Below are 25,545 nucleotides of genomic sequence, written 5' to 3'. Positions count from 1 at the left end.
GAACATCCATCATGAAAGTCAATCCACAGCCCATGTAGTTGTCTGATATCATACTAAATTTAATAGTTTACTCACACGAATTGCCAATTTTGTGAATTCCGATTTTAAGACTTTATTCGACAGATGTTGAAACTTTGACATGCGAGCCCAGTTGATCTCTTCACCATCCTTTGATTCAAGGGTGAGCACACCGCTTGCAAAAACCACATTACTATTTGGTATAAACCTCCGGCAAATTTCTTAATTTTGAAAGAAACAGAATTACAAGTATCCATATTAATTTTAGGAAAACTGTTTTCTATAAGGGAATGTGGCCCTTGCTCTAAGCAGAGGTGGTGAAGTGATCAATATATCCCCCTATGAAATGAAAAATGATACTTTCATAGATGTTTCCTCATTCTTTCCCATTAATCCTTATGCACGCATAAAAACCGCATTCCCTTATAAAAAACACTTCCCTAAATTTTATGTACGAATTTGGTTTCTAAAGATAAAATGCAACAAATAAGGAACAATCTAACTTCCATCCCATCCAATCAGCCCTCCCAATCACAATTCACAAGAAGCTACTGTCCAAACAATCTTTATCCGATCTTTATTGATCCAAATACACAACTGGTACAAATGAAGCCACTTTCCAAATTAAAGGGGATAAATGATATTTTAAGAAAAAATAAAAACTGAAACTGCCTCTACAAAGAGCTTTACCATCTCGACACAGAAGAATCCCCCAAAGCCAAAGGGCTATGTTTCCGGTAAATTTAGTAACCTGGTGTTATAATACAAATCTGTTTCCTTCACTACTGTCACTGCCTCTGGTTTGAGAACATCCCCTGCATCAATGACGAGAAATCATACTCTTTTCCTGTTTGGGTAGAAGAAACAGAAGCGACTGAAGATGCAGAGGATGGTTCATTGACTCCACCGGTAGCTACTCCATTGATTGCACCAACTGATCCTATATTATACATGCTGCAATAGAGGAACAAGATTAGGGAATGCACACCAGATACATTTGTGCTATCCAAAACTACCATCATTTACTGATAGTACTTTCAAGCTATGCATAGACAGGCCTAATGAAATGGCATTCACAGCATGGGAGCTTACTTGGAAGACGGAAAAGGAATCGGGTTCACTGCTGTATTTGTCGGTCTTATGTTTCCAACCTAATACAGAAGCATAGAAGCAAACTAGTTAAAGACTAATTCGACATGTTCAAAATCAAGTAAGCAGTGTTCAACAGTTCAAAGCATCTTTTAACAGCTTCACCTGTACAAATTTCTGGAACTGATTTGGCCCAATTCCTGGCACTGGCATTCCAGGTATTTGATACCCTACATTTGGCCAGTTTTGAGCTGGCGAGCTGGCTCCAAGTGCACTGATGCCATTAGAGCTAGGTTGCTGAGAATTGCCAGGAATTACTGGGGCCGCACCACTGGACTTAGCTGCCGCAGCCATAAGAAGGGACTGATGCTGCGCCAGCATTGCAAGTTGCTGTTGATGGATGGAAAATGGAGACATCATGTCTGACTGCATGACAGTGGGAAGCAGAAGGTAAGACCATATCTCTTTGTTCCCAATCAACAATTCATGTTAAAAGTAGCAACCAAATAATCAAACTTCAATTTGGAGCAGGGCAAACCAACTCAGGGTATATATATATATATATATATATATATTAGGTAGGGAGGGAAGTACAAAACATCCAGGAAGCTTGAACTTGAGACCTCCTGTTGAGCATGGGCTTTGTGCGCACCACTCACCAACTACGCTAGGCAGTTGTTAAGTCAGGCATATTTGTCAGGCCAAAGAAAATAAAATTGATTTATAAATAAACAGTCCCACTTCACACAGAAGAATTAGGTCTCTCTCCAGAGTATCTAGCTGACTGGCAAGATTGTTCCATCCATAGGAACTTCAGAAATAGTTTCCAGAAGTTGTTCCAACAATGCTGCAGCATATACCTTTTCAAAGAGGCTCAAAATGTCATTCTTGACATCTTTTTGTGGTTTCTCTGAAACTGGAGTGGATGTAGCTGATGGTGCATCTTTAAAGAGATCCTCAATTCCAGATGTAGAAGAGGTCTTATTTTCAACTGGTTTAGTAGAACTAACCGTCTCTGTTGTGGACGATGCTTCTGCAGCTGCAAGTTTTAAAGTCTGCGGTAAGTTGCAAGAAGTAGATATAATTACCACTGCAACACTGACAAGAACTGATCTTTCAAGGAAAGAAGCGGGAGGGGGGGGGGGGAGGGGGAGGGGGGGGGGGGGGGAAGCCAAGAAGGTAGCAAGAACTGCTACATGTTATTGTCTGCCACACACATACATTGGAAGCCAGCCCATGCATTATCATCGACGGAAGATTTGTCAGTGCCATTTTCAGTTGGACCATCCATTGAGAGCATGTTAAAAAGATCAATGGCATAATCAACTTTTGGAGGTGAGGCAACGGCTGTAGCATAAGCTGCTTGCATTGTTGATTCAGACTTAGGCACTACTGGTTCTTCCTTCTGCACAACAGGCTCCAGTCTTGGATCAGGGGACACCTGCTCACCATCTCACATGAATCAGAATGGATCTTACAGTTACAATGTCAAATTTCATGAATTCATTTCGGAATTATAAGGAACAGGTCAATAGAACAAAGACAGTTAATCTCAACAGCATATACATAACCCAAAAATGTCGTGTGGGAAAACCAGATCCTCCACTATGTATGAGTTGAATACAGGCAACTAAAATAGAGCATCAATAAGTCTGAACCTGGTCACTGTGGACCTGTTGATCTCTCCTAGTCCTAGATTCTAACTAATCAAATGCTATGGTACCTGGATAAATTTAAGTCTTCAAGATGTATAGCCCACCTGCATCAATTTAAAACTGGAAATTTCAGGTTGAAACTTGGTGAGGCCAAATTGTATAGTCTATGGACCGATTTGAGCAATCAATTAGTGCTGATCAATTACAACTGGCTGAGTCAGATGAATTGACCAAGTAAAAATCAGTATGAAAGCCAAATTGATCTGAGTAAGGATTTGACTTTGTAAAAAAACTAACTAAATATATAAGTTGATAATTTCAAAAAGTTTACAATATCATAATCATAATCGTAACTGCAATTACCAAATTACGGATTCTTGGTTCAAAGCAGTTGCAAGTCCAGTTTTCCTTTATTTTGCAGAAACTTTTTTGGACTCTTTTTTTTTTTTTTTTTTTTTGGGGTGTGGGGTTGGAGGGCATTTCGTTTTCCAGCCTACCTGGAAAGCCTGTAAGGCCTGGATAACATAGATTCCATTTCTCTCAGGAATCTCATGAACCCTCAGAGCTTCATCACTCTATCAAATACCCAAATGGGACAATCAGGACAGTCAAATTGTTTGACTCAGGGTTTGACAAGTCATATACAATGTGAATCTCTTACATATATACTAACTACTTTAGGGTAAGTGAAACTCAAGACATCTTAAGAGAACTGTGTTAACCATGAACCACTGCACCATAACTTGTTTTAACTACTTTACTAGGGAGACACCAAAATGGGTCAAAGCCAAGATGACTCCCACAACCTGAGGCCCTCCCCACACCCCCACCCCCAACCACCCAAAAAAACAATATTATATATATATATATTGCCTCACTAACAGAAAGCAGGGAGGCGACTATAGTACTTAAGACCCTAAAACACCTATACCGACTGAACAAAGGGTTCAGGAAGTATCTCCCCCACTTAATATATAGGGCTAACGGCACTCAACTGCGGGGCTTCGGGCTAGAAGGAAAAAAAGACTTTACCAACGGGACTAAGAGACGAGACGAAATACATCTTTGGCTTTCCACTATTCAACTCCTTCCCTTGTCAGGCCTTTTCGTCGAGATAGAAAGGTGTTATTCAGGTTCCTGCTGTAAGCCTAAGACTAATAAAGAACATGATTTTTTAGGTTAAGCACTCGTGCAAATGGTGATTCAAGAACTGATCTAATTCATTGTGCTGAACAAAAGCCAATCTTGTCTATACAGAAGTACCAACGACTTTTATCTCAAAAAATAGTGGAAGATGTCCATATTTCATGAACAAAAAAACCCAATCACTCTTCAATCATTTCTCCCTTGAATTCCCACTTTGTCAATCCTTATTTGTTGATTGCATTCCACAAGGGCTTCATAAGTGTCTAGCGAGCGTGGTCGGCTTATCCTTTCGAAGATTATGTGAGATTGATGGGTGAACCCTCTGCCGGTGTCGTGGAAGCTGATCTTAGTTCACCTCTCTTTCAGACCTCCTTCATACTTTCCAGGTCTGCCCCAGCCAGAGAGGTCAGTTCAATACCCTTTAGCTCATCCCCCTTGATCAGGGCTCCCTAAGGATGATAAATGTAAGGATTCAACAAAGTGTGAACCAAGACTTGAGAGTTCAATTCAAATCTTTTAGAAATTCGAAGGGTCAAGCCAAGGCAATATGGAGACCAGTACAGACAGCCCAAGCCCAGAGTTCAGCAGTCAAGTTTCTTGCAACTCCAATTCAAGTTGATTATGCCATATGCTGCTTGCAACTCAATCTGATGTCCCCTAGGCAAAAGGGGCCACCTGATGGGGTAGCCTTAGGGAAGAGAGAGAAAAAAGCGCAAAGAGAGGGAAGCGGATCACACACAACGCACAAATTCACTAATTCTAAAATAAAATTCACTCTGATCTCAAACATCGAGTTTAAGCAAGTAAATAAAGAGAAAATTATAAAACTCCTACTTAGACTCTACACTAAAACAAAATCCTATTTCTCTATCTCCTTCGTATCCTACCCAAAGACAAACTTGAGAAAATAAAAGAATTAATATTAAACTTCACTACTATCAGACCTTGTTGGACCAAAAACCTGGGCTGGACCAGTTCTTCTTGGCCCTTGGCTTCCACAGCCAGTCATGCTGGTCCAACCAGGTAAGTACAGCTGTATCTGCATCAACTCTCCTCTTCTGAAAAAAATTCAACTCCATCGAGTTTGAATGAGGTCCAAGAATGCCGTCAGAGTCAACGCACTTGATGAGAAAAGTACCAACTATCCTCTTGAGCTTGAGCGGGGGAAGATCTTTTGCTAGAAGGAACTTCATCTCAAGGCCACTATGCTGAAAAGAGTATGTATTCTCATATCCACAGTGCTTGGCTTTTTTGTCGAACAACTATGGGCCCCCCAGAAGAATGTGACAGACTTTCAAAGGGAAGAACATCACACTGAACCTGATCAATCAGTCCACCAATGGAATACGTGAGCAAACACCTTTCATGAATTTTCAGATTATTGTTGTTCACCCACCCAACCTTGTAAGGGTTCAGATGGGGCTCAATTTTCAGACCCAACATGCAAACAGCATCTTCAGCAACATTGGTACAACTGTTGGGGTCAATTACCATATTACAAAAGCTATCATTGCATCGTATCTTGTTCTGAAAGATACTGTTACGACGCCAATAGTCCTCAGGAATCTTCTGTGTAGTCAAGAGAGGACGGATCACATAAAACGGTTGAAGCTCACCATCACTATCACCATCATTAATCTCATTAGGTTCACAATCACATTCAGCCTCCAGATTTATTGTTCCTGTTTTCGGTTGCTCTTCCGATACATGGGGTATAAAATTGCCCTTATTGATGTATGCTAACAACCGGTTAAGACATTGATAAGCTCGATGCCCGTACCCCTTGCATTGGAAATATTGAATAGCCTCCTTTGGAAATACTGAATTCCTGTCATAATCACGTTAATGTGAGGCGTATGGATGATTAGGCCGTGAAGATGACATGTCTGAATCGGGTCGAGGTGGAGAATACGGCCGGCTAGGTTATGAAGATGCTATAGATGAAGCACTAGCCTGTGGTCTACTGATTGACTTTTCCTGTAGGGATGACTGGGGCTGAATAGAACTAGGGCCTCTAGGAAAAGCATCTGTAAATGGCCTACGATTGTGTGGGCGTTTCAGACTTTCCTCAACTTGATATGTGACTTGTACGGCATCTTCCATTGTGGCAGTCGACTAGATGTTAGGGCAGTACTAAGTTGAGGGTGCAACCCATTGCAAAATTGTGCCACCAATACTTCTTCATCCCACTCAAATCAGAACGAGTGGCCAAATAATAAAATCTAGCAACTCTTCAACGGTCAAGTTCTCCTATTTTAACTGTACAAACCTGAGATGCATGCATTGCTTGTAATCAGAAGGTAAGAATCTCCGGTTCATGATTTCATGCATTTCATCCCAAGTAGTGACTAAACCAATGCCTTGGGTTCAATTTTGTTGTTGTTGCTTAATCCACCAAACTCGGACCATGCCTTTCAGTTTGGCCTCTGCAAATAGGATCTTTCGGGCCTTAGTCAACCCGTACCATCTGAAGAACGTCTCTAAACTATGAATCCAGTCAAGGTACAGTTTTGCATTGTTGTCTCCATAAAAATCAAGGACATCCAATTTTGCTGCTCTTTTTGCTCCATCATCATATCTACCAATTCCATAGGGTGATGGAGGTGGTGGTGGTGGTGGCGGAGTATGATGTGGTGGCGGTGGTGGTAGTTGGTAGTGACGGATCCAACGGAGTGGTGTTGGAAGAATCCTCATATTAAATGGGGCTCTTTCCTCTATATGCTACCACCAAACGATCAATAAAAGCTTGCATGGATTCATCATTGTCTTAAGAGCTTCAATTTTTGCATCAGTTTCTCCTTTATAGGATTTCAATTGTTAAACAACTTCACTATTGGCTACCATAATGGAGGTAGGCAAGATTGCACTCAAGTATGATGGTAGAATAGTAAATAAATGAGGTTTTAAGAGCAATGGCAGAATGGGTATTTTTTTTTTGCAAGGATGACAGAATTGTAAATACTAAAATTCAATTTAAGTCACAAAGTGGTGTATCACTTGGGTGCAAGGGTATACTTGGAAATGACCAAAAAAATAGGACAAAAGGAATAATGGGTGAAGGGAGGGGTATTACTGGAAGTTCACAAGAGTTTAAAGAAAAAAGGAAGGATAAAATAGGAGATCGTGGGTTATGGGATTTTACCGACAAAAGGGGGACACCTCTCCTTCTTAAAGTTGGAGACTACCACCAGCAGGGAGTCGATGGCATCCAGGCAGTGAAGGAGGGAGTCAGAACTAGGTATGTCGCCGCCTCTCTCTCTCTCTTCTCGGCTTCCCTTCTCCTTCTCGTCTTCTCTCTTCTTTTTTTTCCGTTCTTTCTTCTTCTGTCTTCTATTTCTTTTCTCTCGACTACCCCTTTTTTTTTGTTGTTAGAACCCTAAAGAGGAGTTCGACTGAGAAGAGGTCAGAGTTTCTTCTCGTTTGCTTTTCTTCTCTTCGTTTTCTTTTTTTTCTTTTTTTTTTTTTCCTTCTGTTCTTTTACGCTGGTGTTTCTTTTTCTCGTCTTCTCTTCTTTGTTCTGTTCTTCTTCTTGTTTCTGCCTCTCTTCTCTTTTCTTCTTCTATTCTTTCTTCTCTCTATTACCATCTCTTTTTTTTTTTTAGTCGTTGCTGGCAGAACCTAGGAAGGAGAATATGGTTGATTAAAGGGGTTATGGAAAAGGGAGGACGATGGGGTTTTGCTAGGAGAAACCGAAGGGATGAGAGGGAGAAAGGGAGTTGCGTGGAAGATGGAAGGGCTACCGTGGGAGGTGAAGGGAATTGTATTTCAATAGAGCAAGGGATCCTTCGGCTCTGATACCAAATTGATTGGGTAGCCTTAGGGAAGAGAGGAAAAAATGCACAAAGATGGGGAAGGGGATCACACACAATGCAAAAATTCACTAATTCTAAAATAAAATTCACTCTAATCTCAGACATTGAGTTTATGCAAGTATATAAAGAGAAAATGATAAAACTCCTACTTAAGACTCTAACATTGAAACAGAATCCTATTTCTCTATCTCCTACGTATCCTACCCAAAGACAAACTTGAGAAAATGAAAGACTTAATATTAAACTTCACTACTACCAGCCCTTGTTGGACGAAAATCTGGGCTGACCGGTTCTTCTTGGCCCTTGGCTTCCACAGCTGGTCATGCTAGTCCAACCAGGGAAGTGCAATTGTATCTGCATCACCACCATTCTCTTTCTTTCCTCAATCGTTCCGATTAGGACAAGTGGGTTCTTTCGTTTCATCTTTCCCTATCTACACAATTCTTTGTCTTCGTTTGTGAGGGTGAAAGGTAGTTGTAGAGGGTCTGCTGTGAAACAACGATTCCCCCTTTTCCATTTAAGCAAGGAGGGCCTCCTTCCCCACCATTCCGACCTATTACTGATAGAGATTTGACTGAGCAAACAGGGCAAACGAAGTCAACAAACAAGGGCCCGACTATATACAACGGCTAGTGCGCCATAACCACCAAGCAAGTCCTTCCGTGCACGTTAGCACATGCCTGAGCTTTGCTATTTGTTTAGTGGTTTTCTTCGCTTGGATCGAGTTGTTTAGCAGTGTTCTTTAAAAAGAGGGATACAAAAGAAGTGAAGCAGATTATTATCTCTTTCTTAAAACGACATCAATAGGAATTGTTGCATAAGAAATCTATGTTGATGAACTATGAAGAAGCTGTTGAAGAGCACCACAGTTTAGGTCCTGACAAATGGGTAAACATTCAACCGTAAGGATTGTGAATCAAGGGAAGGAAATAATGATATCATAATTTGGAAGTCACCCCCGACCAAGACTTATATAGAAACATAACCACAGAAGAGAAAGGGAACACCTCCCAGAGCCAGAACACAGGCGCGGACCTCTCCACCACCAGCACAATGAATATGAGAAGATCATAAATCCACCGTTGATGATTAATTCAACGGCAGAAGCCAAGAGAAATGCTTAAGAGGAATGGTGCTTGTAAAGCTAAAGCGTCAGCCTCATCCGTGATCACAATTTCCCATAATCCACTGGATTACCCGCTAGCTTGGGCAGCCGCCAAATATAAGGGCCAAATGGGAGGGGCATGAGAGAACATAGAAAGAGTCAATCTGTTAGATCCAGTCAAGCTTGATCTTTTTCCGTCCACACCTGACCAGCCAACATAACAACCAGATGTTACCATGCCTTTATGCCTACCGCTTCCAACAATGCTTCAGGCTTGGAGTCATCCGTATCACCGAACCTCGACATAACTGGATTCCCACCTCAGCTATTAGAGCCATTTGATCGAAAGAATTGACTCTTCAACACCTGAAAATTAGCACCTACTAAGAAATGCTTAAGCGAAATCTCAACCATATCTACTCTTTTCTGTTAGATATTCCCCTTTTGGGGAATAGAGATTTCCTCCCAAGAAAGAAAATATCATCCACCATCCACACTCATTCTTGCACGGTTTAAGGCTCTAGGGAATAGATAATCAATTAGGAGTAGTGGCTTAGACCTACCAATGCTGATTGGTTACCCACCATTCCAATAGAATCGAACAAGAGTTGAACAACTTCACTGATTAACTATCTCGTTAAGCATAAGCTGCAGCCTCACCTAGCACCTTAGACCATAACCCCGGATGATACAGGAAATACCCTTTCCACACGCCTACTCTCCACCTGCTGCCTAACCTTAGATCATATTGCATTGGAACACATCCCAATCCAAACGGGAGAGGGTAGAGATCTCTTCGCTTGCTTTCCATTATCAACGCTTTGAAAGTAGATCCAAATTGGATGGTGTGGCAAAAAGACCAACTAGATCCTTTTAAGACAAGAAGAGAAACTAAAGCCTTTTAACGAATGATACATTTTTCCACGATCTATCGAAACATTCCCACGCCCCCTCAGGTTGAGTAATAATCGAGCTTCTTCAGCCCTTCCACTCCTTTACAGTCAATCAGCTTCACTCCTCTCGATATTTAGTCTGCTTCGCCCCTCTCACTTTTGTTCGAGCTGCTTCGACCCTCAGGATGAGTAATAACCGAGTGCTTTACCCCTCCCCCCGATGATTTTGCTCGTTTCGACAAGTACCCGATGTCGGGGAGCCCACCATTAGTGGTCTATAGGGATCAGGGTGTCGGTATTGAATCAATCCAACACTTCGTTTGGTCGCTTCAGAAGTCGAATAAAATACCTAACTCTATCGTGAACTACGTTCTCCTAGACTTTGTTCACATTTAGTAGCAACTTACTGCTATCCCTTCAGGTCAGGAACTCCTGCCCAGTGGAGAGGTAGCAGATCAAGGTTGGACAGATATGGAAATGCCAAGGAAGAGATGGTTTCCTGGGATGGACATCTCACTCGAAAGAAGCACGAGCGTGCCGTTGAGCCAGCTTTGCTAGATCAAAAACGTCTTGGAGCACAAGTCAAGCTCATGACATGATTTAGCGGTTTGTTATGTTGTGCGGTCTTCTTTCAGTAACCAATTAATGTAGAATTAAAATCACAAGTGATCCTAATCCCAGACAAGATCTGAATTTTGGGATGAAAACAGAAGATGTCCTCCAATAGGCTTGGTTCTAGCTCTCAAACACACTCTCACAGCAAACAAATAAAAGGAAAATAAGAAAAGAGAATTCAATGGAGGATTGAGAAGGGGGAAGAAGAACTAGTGAATGGGTACCTCAACCTCAGGTTTAGGCATCTCACTTAGGGCATCTCACCCAACTGCATCCCAAAGCAGAACAGCATAAGCTATCTTTTTTTTTTTCATTAATAAATTCGTGTTCAATGTTGTAACCCCTTACAAACTTATATAGAAGCCTCAAAACTAACTCAAACACTAAAAAGGAAAGGCCTAACCCAATCCTTAACTAATTGGGAAACCTAAACTAACTAGGAAACTGAAATACAAAGGAAATAGATACAAAACAGGACTCTAACTAAACTAATGAATTAAATCTCATTTTCCTACTTTCCACCCATATTTTAGGCCCATTAAAGCGCCACATTATAAAGAAAACCCATGGGATAAAAGGCCCAACCCAAGGCTAATTTGCAATAAAATAAGCCCATTAAGTGAATTATCTGCATCAATTCGGCCTCTCTTAGAAAAAATTCGTCCTCGAATTTTGACAATGTGAGGGTGATTATAGCATGGTGCATGTCCCTCTTCAAGCTGTAGAAAAATTCAGGTAGCTCTTTGATAATAAGGATGTAGTCTATAATGTGAGGAGCTCAATCTTCAACATACTTTAATGGGATGACGAACTCCATATGCTCAACCTTGAGGTCTTTAGATGTATCCATGAGGTTGTCTTCTAGCACGTCCTCTACTTGCTCTTCTTCAATCATAGGCTCCTCAATGGTTTCATCAACCATTACTTCAATCTCAAACCCTTTAGGATCTTCCGCTTGGCTGTCCATTGTCACCATAGTTGTTGTAGCACTAATCTCCTTAGGTTCGATCTCTTTGTCCACCATTGTGACTATCGCTTTCGATTTCATCCACATGACTACTACTGATAGGAACATCAATGACCAACTCTTTCTCGACAATAACAATCCTTGTGAGATGTGGGTGGCTTTTGGAAATCTAGTGGAGGGAAGTACATTCTTCGTTCATGCTTAGACAGGTACATGCCTGCCAATTCATCTCATCCCAAGTTCTAGGTTCACGCCCTTGAGCTTGAAGTCGCCTTTCACGGACTCTCCATTTCATTCGAGCACAATCATTCATTTAGGAACAAGCATATTGAAGTCATTGTGCCTTTATCAGGTTGTAGGAATCAAAGTAAACATACTATTACAACACATCTTAGCCTTATCCTAAGTAAATGGGGTCGGCAATAAACGTACTATTCTTTTACCCAATCAAGGAAGATGTATAAAGAAAGTTTCTCATGAAATTCACGTGGCTCCATCTTTGGTCTAGCTAGGCTCTACTACCAAATAATGTAGAACTAGAATCACAACTGATCCTAATCCCAGACAGGATCTGAAATTCTGACTGAATAGAGAAGATGTCCTTCAATAGGCTTGGTTCTAGCTCTCAAACACACTCTCACAGCGAACAAATAAAAGGAAAATAAGAAAAGAAAGAGAATTTGATGGAAAGTTAAGGGGGAAGAAGTACTAGTGAATGGGCATCTCACCCTCAGGTTTAGCCATCTCACCTAGAGCATCTCACCCAATTGCATCCCACAACACAACAACATTAGCCATCTTTTTTTTTTTTTTCATTAATAAATTCGTGATCAATGTTGTAGCCCCTTACAAACTTATATAGAAGACTCAAAACTGATTCAAACACTAAAATAGAAAGGCCTAACCCAATCCTTAACTAATTGAGAAACATAAACTAACTAGGAAACTGAAATAACAAATAAAATAGACTCAAAATAGGACTCTATCTAAACTAATGGATTAAATCTCATTTTCCTACTTTCTACCCATATTTTAGGCCCATTAAAGTGGCCCATTACAAAGAAAACCCATGGGATCAAAGGTCCAACGCATACATAACCCAACCCAAGGCTTATTTGCAATAAAATAAGCTCATTAAGTGAATTATCTGCATCACCAATGCTTTATTTTTATTGTTTCATCCTATGATTTGGAGCGCACGTCAAGCTGACGGCTTGTAGCCTTTGGGTCAGGGAATGGATGAAGCAAGTTAACAATACTCCCCATTTGAAATCAACATCAACAAATAAAAATATAATGATGTGTATCATATCTTCTGGGCATTTTATTTTCCTGAACAAAATAACACATTTAAAACAGAATTAAGAAGAAAATTATATTCTATTATATTATTTAATAAATTGACAAAGAGAGAAAGAATGACCGTAAACATGCATACAAAGTCTACCTGATCAGTTGCTTTAGGAGGTGCAGGAATGCTACTCTTTATAGCAGAAATATTGCTTCTTGTAACTGGTGGAGTAGTGCTCTTCCTCTCCTCACTTGAATTTTCTGCATTGTTGGTGAATCCAACACTGCTTTTGCCTCCAGGTCTCTGCCTATGTACAGAAATTCTCTCTTCCTGCACCCTTGAAGGTGATTTCTGCTTCCCATCATCCCTTAGAATCCATCTTTTCTCTTCATACCTGAAATTTCATTACTAAGTAGAAGATGAGTACCTTAAGCCTGTAAACAAGCACTGGATTTGTATTAAGCAGAGTTGTAGAGTAGTGATCATTCTAAAAACATACTTTGCACGAATGAAGTTCTCTATCCCAACTCTGTCATAATTTGGGGGTACTTCTGCTTCCCAATAGCTATTTGCCTTTTCATTTCCCATTGCTGAAGAAAAACAATGTTAAATGCATCAGGGTGTTCTCAAGCCTACAAAAGACAGGAAATAAAGTATTTGTAAATGAACAATAACATGTATCTCACATTGAATGAAAGCAACCTGCTCTGGAAGCCATGTATCCAGTGTCGCAGACCGAACCTGCAGCACATGTCCGTAAGAATCTGATGAGAATACTGCTAAATTAAACAGCCGTCAGGGTAACTTCTAACTTGAAAATTACAGAAGTTCAAAGTGCAGATGGATTAATAAGACAATTTGCTACATTGTATGCCCTCCACATCGAGAAAGACTTGAGCTGGAACAACTTTCACCACAAAACTGGACTTGGCAAGTGAAAGTAATGTATGATGTTCAGCAAAGAAGAGTAAACAATTATTTATTACAGAAGAAAATAACAAATTCATAAAAGGGAAAACGTCTTTTGACTGCCTGTGAACAAAGGCTTTCTTGATGGTCCATGTGATACACGCCTCAAGCATAACTGATCTGGCCAATTGACTATTGGAGAGGATATCTCCGAATCACTCAAATGGCGCACCATTTAGGAGTTATCCCCTTGTATTTTCAGCAATTATAACCAACGCATCAAAAGATTAGAAATTATTAAAAACTCCATACAGCCAAGTGGCAAGATGCATTTGGACTGAAGCCACATGACTCTGTTGATATAGAAATGTCTACAAGTTCGTGGAAAACCACCACGGCAGAAACAACATCCATCCAAAACAGCTGATATGTGTAGGCCAATCAAGAGACACCCTACAGAAAATAGGTAGGACAAAAGGAGAGAGAATTATTTAATTCGTTCCTTTTCCTGAACAATGACTATGCCATATCTACTCATTACTACACTTTGACATGGTAAAGAGATGCACTTCTAGTCAGTAATAAACATCTAAGCAGTATATAAAGCTTCATGTTCTAGCCAGCCTAAAGGGGCAGCACCTAGACACTCAAATTGTACATCAGTCTAAGAGGGAGAGAAATCTCGGTCACAAGAGTTAGAAAAGTCTAGAGAGCAGATCAGCAAACACACACACACACACAGGAGGAAAGCGCACACAAATGAAAATAGGGACTATTTCCAGTCCCCTTTTCCTCGCATCTGATCAACAAGGCACATGAGAATGTCAGAACAACCAATAAGAGTAAAGATGTACCAAATATAGTCCAGAAGTAAGAGCTAGCTAATGTCTCGGACGCACATCTTAAACCTTAATTTTTAAGGGCATATTCTTTACCAATTTGCTAGCATCATTGCAAAAGGGCATGCTAACAAATGTAACAAGCATTCCTTCCAGAAGTTCCATCAAAGAAAAATCTGTTCCTCTAAACTAGATTTTTCATCAGAATTTATTGCATTTTCTACAACCTATTTGTAAACGAGCAAAAAATATTTTAGACTAGAAAAACCAATGCCCCATTTACTGTCATACATACAAAGTAGACAGTTACAAAAAACAAAATACCACCTTTGATATGTGTACCCCAAGACTTCGGTGGATTCCAGAACACTGCATGCATATAAAGATTCCAAGATTCACACTCGCCCACCTTGGACCCCTGAATATGAAAAATAATCATTATGAGCAACCAAAATATAGGTAGATCAATAAGAAACTAAGGAGATCCTAAGATTTTAAAGTATTCAGAAGATTCTCCACTGTGGTATAATTCTACGTAATAATTACCATTTCACTGTCAATGTGATTCTTTGTTATGGAAAAGATAATTAGATATTATTCACCGAAAAGAAAAAGAAAAGCCATTCATATGTTGTCCTCATTGCTCCTAAAATACCCACTTGGATTTACAGTCGGCGCATTCCCTGTTCTCTGGCAACTTAAGAAGCCCTTCCAATATCTGCAAATAAACACATAAGACTCAATAAAACAGTAACAAAACAAATTCAAGGAGTAACAGAGAGAAACTTGATTAAACACACACACACACACACACATGTAGTCCAAGACATTTGACTGCATGATAACTAGGTATTCCTTTGCTCAGCCAGACCTCCAGTGTGTAGTAGAGTCTAGGAGGACGAGGACTGGAGGCAACTGCCTAATCTCATTATCATGGTTTAAGGAGATTCTCGTATATAAAAAATAAATAAATAAATGAAATTTTAACATCTTCATTTATTAACTTGAAATTATGTTCCTTAGAGAAGAAGAGGCATAAAAGGTGAATGGATCTTTTTAGGAAAAAATAAAATATTGATTATATTAGTTCATAGACTAACTGGTATGTTTTTTCCTTCAATTCTAATCTTTGTATTTAGTATATTTGCAATTTTTCCTTTAATTCTGTAAAACTAGAGATGTATCTTTCTTCTCCCATCAATCCTCCAAATGGGTGAGAAATTTATATAGTTTCTTATTTATTGTACTCAAACATAGCTATAACCATTTATAATCATGTCTCTGTTCTGAAGATACTAGGGTGATACAGATCAGAGGTATTCCTCGAAGTACCATCGCAGGAGGAATCAGGCTGAGTCCAAAATGCCAATGGTTGCATCTTGAACCAGCCTTGGTTCAACTGTAACAGTTTCTGCTTCAGGCCAAGCCAGCCTCTCGGCTTGGGTGTTACTGATTCACTCAAAACCAGATCGTGGGGTTATTTAGGACTTTAATTTCAATGTTTTATTTTTATTGTGTTTCCTTGTAAAGGCTGGAATCTTCATTCTTAATTCGAAGGCTGATAGATGTTTATTAGAAAGAGTTCTAAATGGATATGATCCTTCATAGCTTGTGGATGGGACAGTTTTTCCTAGTCTGTGATGCAAGAGCACTTCCTTGGACCAGGCCAAACCTGTTTGAGAGCCCAAACCAAGAACCAGGTCCAGGTTTGGTTGTGGTTCAGGAGGATATTAGTAGTTTATTTATTATTTGGATTTAATCTTCTAACCTGTTGTTTTACTTCGAGTAGGATACGAATTTTAGTATTAAGAGTTTGATTCCATTATAGTTTTGGATTGAGATTAGGAGTCTTTCATATTTTATCTTAATATATGCAAGCAATGTAACCAGCGAACTCAGATTTTGATAAGATGGAATGAAATTGGAAGTGGATTGAAAAAGCCTGCATGGCTTGGGTAAAACCCCCCAACCCCCCCCCCATCTCTTCTTCTCTCTCCCTTTCCCCTGTCCTCCCTATACCTTCTTCTTCTACCCCTTCTATGTCCCAGTGGCAACAGTAGACCACAAAAAGGTTGGTGTTGATCCCTCTTCCCTCTTCTTTCAATCTGATAATTGGAGTACTCATTGTCCTTCTTTTGGCAACTTAACCTCTAGCATCTCTTCCCATAAAACCCTCCCGATGGTGGGATTCCATACAAAACTCAGATCCGGTTTGAAGCTTACCGCCAGATCTGATTTCAGGTCCATCCAGTTCCCTTATTGATTGCCATTTCAACTTGATATTTGTCACTCTTGGAAGAATTAGTATTGAAGATGAACCCTCTGACATTTCAGTCCTACCGGTGTACTCCTGAAGGAGTTAGATCACCTAAAGCCTTGCCAGTTGACCTCCCCTGCTTTTTCGTTGACAGGTTTAAGTAAATCCCCTCCTTTATTTGCTCTTTCCATTAGTACTACTCCTCCCCTTCCCTCTTAATTCTATTTAGTCTCTGGTCATAATTGGTTTTGCCTCATCCTCTTTTCTTTTCGTAAGGTAGGAAATAACATCCCCTCCCCCATGATATTATACCTCTTTAATTTATTCCTCACTTTCCAATTTTTCCGCTTCCTATTGTCTTTAACCCCTTTGTCTTTTAAGTTGTTTTGCTTCCAAGTCTGTCCTAAACTATAATTCCCAGTACCTTTTATGTCCTCTGGCTTTTACATACCAAGTAGATCCTTGGAAAATCTGGTTTATTACAACTTTGCTATTCCTTTCTGGTGATTGGAATTTTGTTGAGTTGGGTGGGCCAATAGCAAACCCAAACAGGGTTTCCAATTCCTGGGATCGCATCAGTTTGTTTTTGTCATTTTATTTCCTGCTTTGGGAAGGTTTTGTTCCTATTGGCTGCTGGATATCCTAAGACCAGTATGATATAACCTATTCAGTTTCTATATAATCATGCAAGAACATAAAGCCTCCCCCACGATTTTACTAGTTGCATGAATATGGCTATTTTTTTATCATTAAAAATCAAATCTTTTTCTGTTTCTGAGCTTCCTTTTTCAACTAGGAAATCTGAGTTTATTTCAAATCTGGTGTCAGAAATAGCAATCAGACCTAGTTTTTAATCTGATCTGTTTTGAAAGAGTCCTATTTCATATCAACTTCTCAGTTTATCTCTGAGGATCAATTTCTTTTTGCAGTTCAGATTGATTTTCAATTGAATCTCCTTGCATCTGATTATTGTTTATTCATCTTTGATCAATCTGAAATCGACACCCTTTTCTGGAGACCTTAAACCTAGAATCCTATCTTCAGTAGGATACTGCTATAACTCCAGATCTGACCATCAGATCTCAGTCAGATCTGGAGGCAAACAAAACAATCAGCAACAATCCTGGCAGAATAGGGCTTCGCAGGTACTGTGGGAGAAAACCTGCAGCTTCTTCAAGAGGCCTCCAAAAGCCTTGCTGCTCTGGTCAAAGATCCCTCCTAGGACCAGGAATAAAACCCCAAAAGGTTCTTGGATCTGAGACTTGGTTGGGAAGATCTTGGGAAAATTGATCAAGCATGTAAAACCCTGACAGTTGAGATCAAATCTGGTCTCCTTGGCTAATCTTCAATCTGATCTTGGTAATGGTTGCGGGTCTTCAAACAATTATTAATAGGTTCTTAAAATAAGGTGGAAACAGAAAATTAAGAGAAGGAAGAGGGTGAGAAGAAATTGGAGAAGAAAGGGGGTAGGGGAATGGCTATCTCAGCCTGAGCCTCTCACCCATAGCTATCCCAGCTGTTGAACATCCTATCTCAGGAATAAGGAGCGGCAATGGCTGCAAAATTCATTCATTCATTCATTCATTCTCCAAGTATTACATCAACTCCTCTTACATCATAGAGGGTACAGCCTTACAATTTAGAAACAAAACCAAAATAGAAACTTCCATGAAAATAGAAACTAACTGAATTTAGTAACCAAGTATTAACTTGTTTACTAAAAAACTAACATAAGACCATAAAGAACTCTTCTGTAAGACTAGATCTGACTTTGACTACTTATTAACAAAGAAAAACAAGAAAATGACCAAATCACTGCTCATGGATACTGTTCACGTGAACTAATATATGGATTTAGGTTGGCTTGATGGGCCAACAACGGGGCTGGTGGGTCTGGTTTGATGGAACCAGCAATCCCTTTCTTTTGCAAGCTCGATCTACATCAAAAGTGCCTAGGCGTTCCACCGCCTTATTGTATTGAATACCTTGATTTTTTTTTTTTTAATTATTATATACAATTAAATGCCTTTTCCAATGTTTTGATTGGATTTGTGTAGAATCTTATATCCAGTGTGATGCTTGGGATCATGCCTTTGCTTAAAAAGACAAAAACAAAAAAAATAGAAAGGGAGAAGAAGGTTTCATATTGGGACAAAGGAACCAAAGTCGGAACCCTTCTCTACTTGCTTCCTTGGTCAGTTGGTTGTTTTACCTAAATCATTTGGCTTTAATATAATGGTGAAAATTATAAACAAAGGGTAAGGAAAGAAAACAGAAAATAGAGTACAATTGGTGGGTAATATTTATCCAATTGTGCCCACGTGTCCCTTTCCAACCGGCAGTCTCAAGAATGTCTTCATGTGTCATGTCACTCCTCATCTCCTTTGTCCTACTACACTTACGATTCATATGAGTTTTAACAAATATATATTATGGGTGAACTTGTTGGTCCTTACGTTACAGATATAGTACACCAAAGGGGACTTAAGGGTGGACAGTTGTGTCCATGAACCCTACCGCAAGGTTTATGTCCCTTTGGATTTGAGAAGTGTGAATGAAATTGTATCCATGTTTTAGAATCGTTTTCATGCACGCTTAGGTTGCTTAGCGGCCTTGAGTCGCCTAGCACTTTGACAACTATAGACAGCATGGATATAGGCAATGATGCAACTTTTGAAAACCTCAAAGAATTTGCAATCAAGCTTTAGGATGCAATTTGATAACATTGGTGCAACTTTTCCTTGACAACATCGTGGAATAGCTAGAAGGTCCTTCTGCAAGAAACTTCTCCAATTCTTAATACAAATAAGACCCAGTTGTATTAGTTGTGTTAAGTATCATATATCACAAGTTTACAAGATGCCAGTAGTGGGAGCAAGGACAAATGACAATCAAACAACTTCCCCCACCCCTTTTGATGCAGATTAATCACCAAAAAAGGTTCATTTTATTACGAATAAGCCTAGGGTTGGGTTCCATATATGTTGGGCCTTTGATCCCATGTATTTTGAGTGTAATAGACCACTTTTATGGGTCTAAAAGACGGGCTCTAAGATAGAGTACAAGATTACTAGTTGGTTTCCTTTTCTTATTAGTTTCCTTTTAAGTTGGGTTTGATTTGAGTTATATTTGTTTCCTTAGGAATCAAATTATTAATTGAGTCAAGTCATTAGTAGTTAGTTTCCTTTTTCAACTAGTTTCTAATTTCAATTTTTAGTAACTATTGTATTAGGAGAATATTTGGTTTCCTTTATGAGGAATCTTCTATTTTGTAATTCCCTCCCCCATTAACATTATAAATAAAGAAGAGGAGGCTCCTAAAAGCCTAGAATGATTTTGATAAAAAAAATAATGGTTGTTGCTATTGTCTTCTTCATTAAGAGTTGTCTTGTGTTTGATCAAAGCTGAAGGAATTGGTGTTTGATCCAATTGACTCTTTACTGCGTGAAGTCCAGGAGGTCTACTTCAAGTATTATTCTCTTAAGTATTTATATCTCTTTCAAGACTTATTAGGGCTGCAAAACCAGGTAAGTGCTTTTCTGTTTTCTGCCCAAAATTTCTGCAAAACAGAGCAATCGGTCTCTGCTGGAAGGATCAGTTTTGAAGGTCTTATTAGCCCAATTTTTTGGTCGAAGGATCCCCTCTGTCCAATAGGGTTCGACCCTAATATTGATTGATTCTGGTCAGCCATCTGTGGGATACTAGAAATCTCCAGATTTTCGTCTTTTAGTGATCTGAAGTTTCTATTTTCTGGATTCTGGTTCTGCTGGTTTGAATAGTGTTTTCTGGACTGCTGTTCATAATATTCTGTTAAATTAAATCTGAATGGACTCCCATCTATTCCTGGTTTAGTCCTAAGAATCATCGTTTGAATTGGACTCTGCTGTTATTCTCTTAAGATCGATAACCTGCTGTACTACTGAATATCTGTTATGTTTTCTGAAGACTGTTAGCACTTTAATAGTCCCTGTGTTGCTGTTCTGTGGGTTCGGTACTGTTTCTAGGTTGTTGCTGAATTTAATTTCGGATACATGGTTGGGGTTGGTTTTGGTTGTTCTTTGTTTTAAAAGTTCCTGCAGTTTTGGGTCTGGTTTGGTTGTCAAATCTAGTCCTACATTAAGTGGTATCAAAGCATGGATGAGAACAACACCCCCACCCTAGCCTCTATTATGGAGATGCTACAAAATATGAGGGCTGAACAGGAAGCTAAGTTGAATTGAAGTTTGAGTTGAAGACTGAATTGAATACAAAGTTGTTGGCTGTCGAGACCCTACCACAACAGTCTACCGGTGAATCACAAACAACACCCGAAGTGGAAGCCTCATTGAATGTAGCTGCTCAGTTGGCTAACAGGAGAGCAAACCCTAATCTAAGACCACCACAGAGGGTTCCTGTAGTACAACCAACTTTTGAAGAACATTAAGGGGTTACTTTGAAACGGAACGTCCCACAAATCAGAGGTACTCTGGAGATTCACAGAAGGTCAAGCTCGATTTGAAGGAGATTGATAGAAGATATGTAATGCAGGAGTAGATTACAAGAAACTACCCCAGCAATTTATAACCTCAAACAATACAAATAGGACCAGGAAACAAAGAAATAAAACCATCAAATAAACCCCTAAGGATACAATACCCATATAGGAGCAAACACAACCCGATAGGAGAGAGAATGACCTGCTATAGAGCTGGAGAGAGAGAGGTGCGGCCAGTTATGTAGGAGTCCGATTGAGCTGTACTCTTGGGCGTAGATAGTCCCTAGGGAGAGTACAAAAACCCCCAAAGTTGAGAGGATTCTGACGGCTGGTTGTGAAGTTACAAGATTTCTTGATTTTCTGACCTAAGAGAGAAAACTGAGAAGAACCTTCAAGAACAGCAGCTGAATGCTTCCAACAGTGACTAGGTAAGGATCGTGGGACCATTATAAGGCCTGGAATACCCTGACTGAAGACATGGCTGAGCAGAGTACAGAAGAGAGAAAGAGAGGAGATCGATCTCTCTCCTATTCCCACTAGGATTGCTGATCGGCTATGATTTCTGGAGACTTTTATCAAAATCTAAACTATACCTCTTGAATGTTACAGCAAATAAAATAAAAAAGAAGAATAAAACAAATGGGGGGTTGAGAAGGGTGAAAGAGAATAAAGGAAGTGGCTATCTCAGTCTGGGCTTCTCACCCACAGCTATCTCAGCTGCTCTAAGCATTTAGTTGCAAACTTTCTTTCATAAGTGCAAACTTTCTTTTATTCAAATCTGTCCAATAATGGAACATATGCCTCTCTATTTATAGAGGGGAAGTTTACAATCATACTAATACTAGGAGTTGATTTCCCAATAGGACTAGACACTCCTACTACAACTAGGAGCTAGTTTCCCAATGGGACTAGACACTCCTACTACAACTAGGAATTCAAAATAAAACTAGGACTTGAGTTTATGACTCCAATATGGAGTAGGACTAACTAACTAATAGTCCATATAGGACTTTACAACCAACTAATGGCCTAATGGTCCTTTATTGAATTAAATAGCAACAAAATCCCGTTTTTCTATCTTCTACCCATATTTTAGGCCTATTAAAGTGGTCCATTTCAAAAAAATCCCATGGGATCAAAGGCCCAACACATACATAAGACAACACAAGGCTTATTTACAATAAAATAAGCCCAAGTGACTTATCTACATCAGGTCTACTTCAAGTATTATTCTCTTAAGTATTTATATCTCTTTCAAGACTTATTAGGGCTGCAAAACCAGGTTAGTGCTTTTCTGTTTTCTGCCCAGAATTTCTGCAAAATAGAGCAATCGGTCTCTGCTAGAAGGATCATTTTTGAAGGTCTGATTAGCCCAATATTTTGGTCGAAGGATCCCCTCTGTCCAAGTCGGGTTCAACCCTAATATTGACTGATTCTTGTCAGCCATCTGTGGGATATTAGAAATCTTCAGATTTCGTCTTTTAGTGATCTGAAGTTTCTATTTTCTGGATTCTGGTTCTGCTGGTTTGAATAGTGTTTTCTGGACTGCTGTTCTTAATATTCTGTTAAATTAAATCTGAATGGACTCCCATCTATTCCTGGTTAGTCCTAAGAATCATCGTTTGAATTGGGCTCTGCTGTTATTCTGTTGAGATCGATAACCTGCTGTACTGCTGAATATCTGTTCTGTTTTATGAAGACTGTTAGCACTTTAATAGTCCCTGGATTAGTTCTAAACTGCTACTGGTTTGTTCAATCCCTGTGTTGTTGTTCTGTGGGTTCGGTACTGTTTCTGGGTTGTTGCTGAATTTAATTTCTGATACATGGTTGGGGTTGGTTTTGGTTGTTCTTTGTTTTAAAAGTTCTTGCAGTTTTGGGTCTAGTTTGGTTGTCAAATCCAGTCCTACATTAAGCCTTTCCTTTCCTTTTATTTTATATATTTTATATATATATATATATATATATTTTTTGGAGTGGGGGAGTAATTATACCGACGGAACAGGGGAAAAGAGAAGTGAATTGACACATTTTTAACTCTTAAAAAATCAAATAAATAGTACTCTTCCAAAAATCCAGTGTTACATATGGTGGGGTTTTCTCTTAAAAAAACAAAGATTTACATAGCTAAAAAGAATATATTTTTCATATATTGTTTTGTGCCTAAAGTCCATCAACTCTACCGGCCCTACCCTCAAAACATGTCAATAGGATTACTTCATTTCCATCTTTCAATCTATTGGGCTCCAATCTTCCAGTCTATAACTAAAGCTTAGACAGGTAAAAAGGACGCCTGATTTGGAGACTACAAAGTTCACATACAGATAGACATGAAAAGTAAGATTACTTCATTTCCATCTTCTAATCTACTGAGCCTCAATCTTCTAGTCTATAAGTAAAGCTTGGACTGGTAAAAAGGTCACAGATGATTTGGAGACCACAGAAGTTCACATATTGATAGACATGAATGTAACATTATACAGGAAAGCTTCATCCAAGAGCATCTTGCAAATTAAAAAAAAAAAAGATGAGTTGGTGAATTATGCATGTCATATCAGAGGTGAGATAATGAGATTCACTGAGGATAATTGACATCATGTCTATCATATTAGCTTCTATTAGGTTCTTGTTAAACAGTCCCTTAATTTAAACAGTTTCTTACTTTTTATGACTGGGTGTAGGGGTTGTCTTTGCATCTAAAGTCCATCATTCCCAGATTATTTAGTAGTAAGATACAGTGCACGTTAAGAATATAAAACTAACAAACGAAATGTCGAGCAACTTAGGAAACAGTAGGCTGTACAGAGAAACCCAATTGACGTATCGGACTAATAATTGAGAATTCCAGCAAACCGAAAAAGGATTAATTTATTTTCTTCAACACAGATTTCCCCCAGAAGGAGCATCCATTTCTAGGCTTGAGTCTCTTAACTGAAGAGCAACACAATCAAGCCGTTCTCGGATCAAGTTTTCATTTTTAAAAGAAAAATAAAGCAGAAATGTCTAAGTATGGAGATAGAAAAAGGAACAAACTAAAACCCCCAGTTGTTAATCGTGCTAATTAGACACCGAGTTATTTTCAGAAACATCCATTACTATGCATATAAAAGTAAAAGAATTATCCTTTTGGTGAGGAACATGGGGACCTCATGGCTGCAGTAACAGACGTAACCCAATGAATCAATGAATAAGAGCCCTTATGTTCATGGAAATCATTAACTCTCAATCAAGATTGACTCAGAGTCAAGCTACTTCGAAGATTCACGGCGCCTAACCAAATAGAAGAGGGGTGGGTGGGAAACGAATTTCTGATGCTAGATCCGATCCCTCGCTACGTAAATATGATATACCAAAGGCCAAAACCTCTGGTGAATGATTTATAGATCTATGGGAGATCTAAATATTGATAAATATACAGATTTATCAATAAAGAATGAAATGGCCAACCCAGGGGAAGAGGAGAACTAGGAGAATTTAGGGTTCTAAAAGTACAGATCAAACTGATAGAAATTCAAATGAATGAACACAAATCGAGGAGAAATGAAAAATGCTCAGAACCAAAAAAAAAAAAAAAAAAAAAAAATCGAAATGAATTGCAAATTTAAATTTAACTTGGGAGAAAAAAGGGGACCTTCTTGTGCTTGGCATTAAGCTCTTTGGAGACGTTGGCCTTCTCGTTCATGATGGTCGTCGTCGCTGCTGCCCGCGTTGCCTAAAATTTGAACCAATTTCTGAGGTGAACGACCAGAGATTGAGGGAGAGAAGAGAGAAGCAACCAACGAAACCAAGTCACCCACGCTTTCTCTCTTTCTTCTCTCTATCTCTTTCCAGAAATTTTTGTTTTTATTTTTTTTTTTTTCGGGTTGAAGGCTCTTCGCCTCTTCCCAGAATCCAACGATTGAGAATCGTAGAGAGAGAAATCCACAGAGAAGCAAGCGGAATTCCCACTTCCTTCTCTCTTGACTTCTTTTTCTTTTTCTTTTTTTCTTTTTTTCTTTTTTTTTTGTTCGTGAGAATTTTGTTTTTTTTTGTTTTTTTTTTCAATTAAACTAAGGAAAAAGGAAGGAAACTAATTATAGAATATGTGGATAGATACTTTTTTCCCTTTGAGTCCTTAGGGGTTGAGCTCCTCTGTGACACAACACATTGTCCGGCGTGCATCCAATGGCCAGAAACATCTTGACACGGAACCTAAGGTGGTCGCCCGCAACCCAAGGCACTTATAGGCATTGGATGCTCGCCAGATACTGTGTTGCGTCACAGAGGAGCCAAATCCGAGCCCTTGGAGGGTTGGAGCTAGATAATGGGCTACACAAATTTGATCCTTATCTTGGTTTAGGATACACATCTTAGAGAAACATTTCATTGCAGACCTAACATCCAAAAGGAGAGTATAAAGGATGTGTTTGGTTACATAAATCCCTAGAGACATGTATTGGTTTTGGAAATTATTTGATAAAGAGTGTTTTTGTGGATTC

At 39.2% G+C, this 25,545-nt stretch overlaps 1 protein-coding gene across 2 annotated transcripts; it reads right to left on the bottom strand.

Moving 5' to 3' along the window:
* Positions 1–570: 570 nt before the first annotated feature.
* LOC122091746 (ADP-ribosylation factor GTPase-activating protein AGD5-like) lies at positions 571–24,969 on the bottom strand. 2 transcript variants are annotated; one of them, XM_042661864.1, is made up of 11 exons: positions 24,699–24,969; positions 14,999–15,057; positions 14,667–14,757; positions 13,278–13,332; positions 13,091–13,181; positions 12,748–12,985; positions 2,329–2,548; positions 1,968–2,146; positions 1,273–1,533; positions 1,111–1,169; positions 571–975 (listed from the first exon to the last, which is right to left on the bottom strand). In XM_042661864.1, the coding sequence occupies exons 1-11, from the start codon at positions 24,747–24,749 to the stop codon at positions 807–809; spliced, it is 1,473 nt and encodes a 490-aa protein (XP_042517798.1). In that variant the 5' UTR covers positions 24,750–24,969; the 3' UTR covers positions 571–806. The 2 variants fall into 2 exon arrangements, with proteins under 2 accessions (XP_042517798.1, XP_042517799.1); XM_042661865.1 differs by having other exon boundaries at positions 571–972; positions 24,699–24,966.
* Positions 24,970–25,545: the final 576 nt, after the last annotated feature.

This window comes from Macadamia integrifolia, chromosome 10, assembly GCF_013358625.1.
Source record: "Macadamia integrifolia cultivar HAES 741 chromosome 10, SCU_Mint_v3, whole genome shotgun sequence".
Taxonomy (NCBI): Eukaryota; Viridiplantae; Streptophyta; class Magnoliopsida; order Proteales; family Proteaceae; genus Macadamia; species Macadamia integrifolia.
This window is presented reverse-complemented; position numbering and strand designations above follow the sequence as displayed.

Coding starts and splice junctions, on each gene's coding strand:
- LOC122091746 (XM_042661864.1), bottom strand. CDS start 24,749: ATGAACGAGAAGGCCAACGTCTCCAAAGAGCTTAATGCCAAGCACAAG. Junction 15,058..24,698: donor TTAATGCCAAGCACAAGAAG/GTCCCCTTTTTT, acceptor GTTTATTTGCAG/ATATTGGAAGGGCTTCTTAA. Junction 1,170..1,272: donor AGTTCCAGAAATTTGTACAG/GTGAAGCTGTTA, acceptor CTTCTGTATTAG/GTTGGAAACATAAGACCGAC.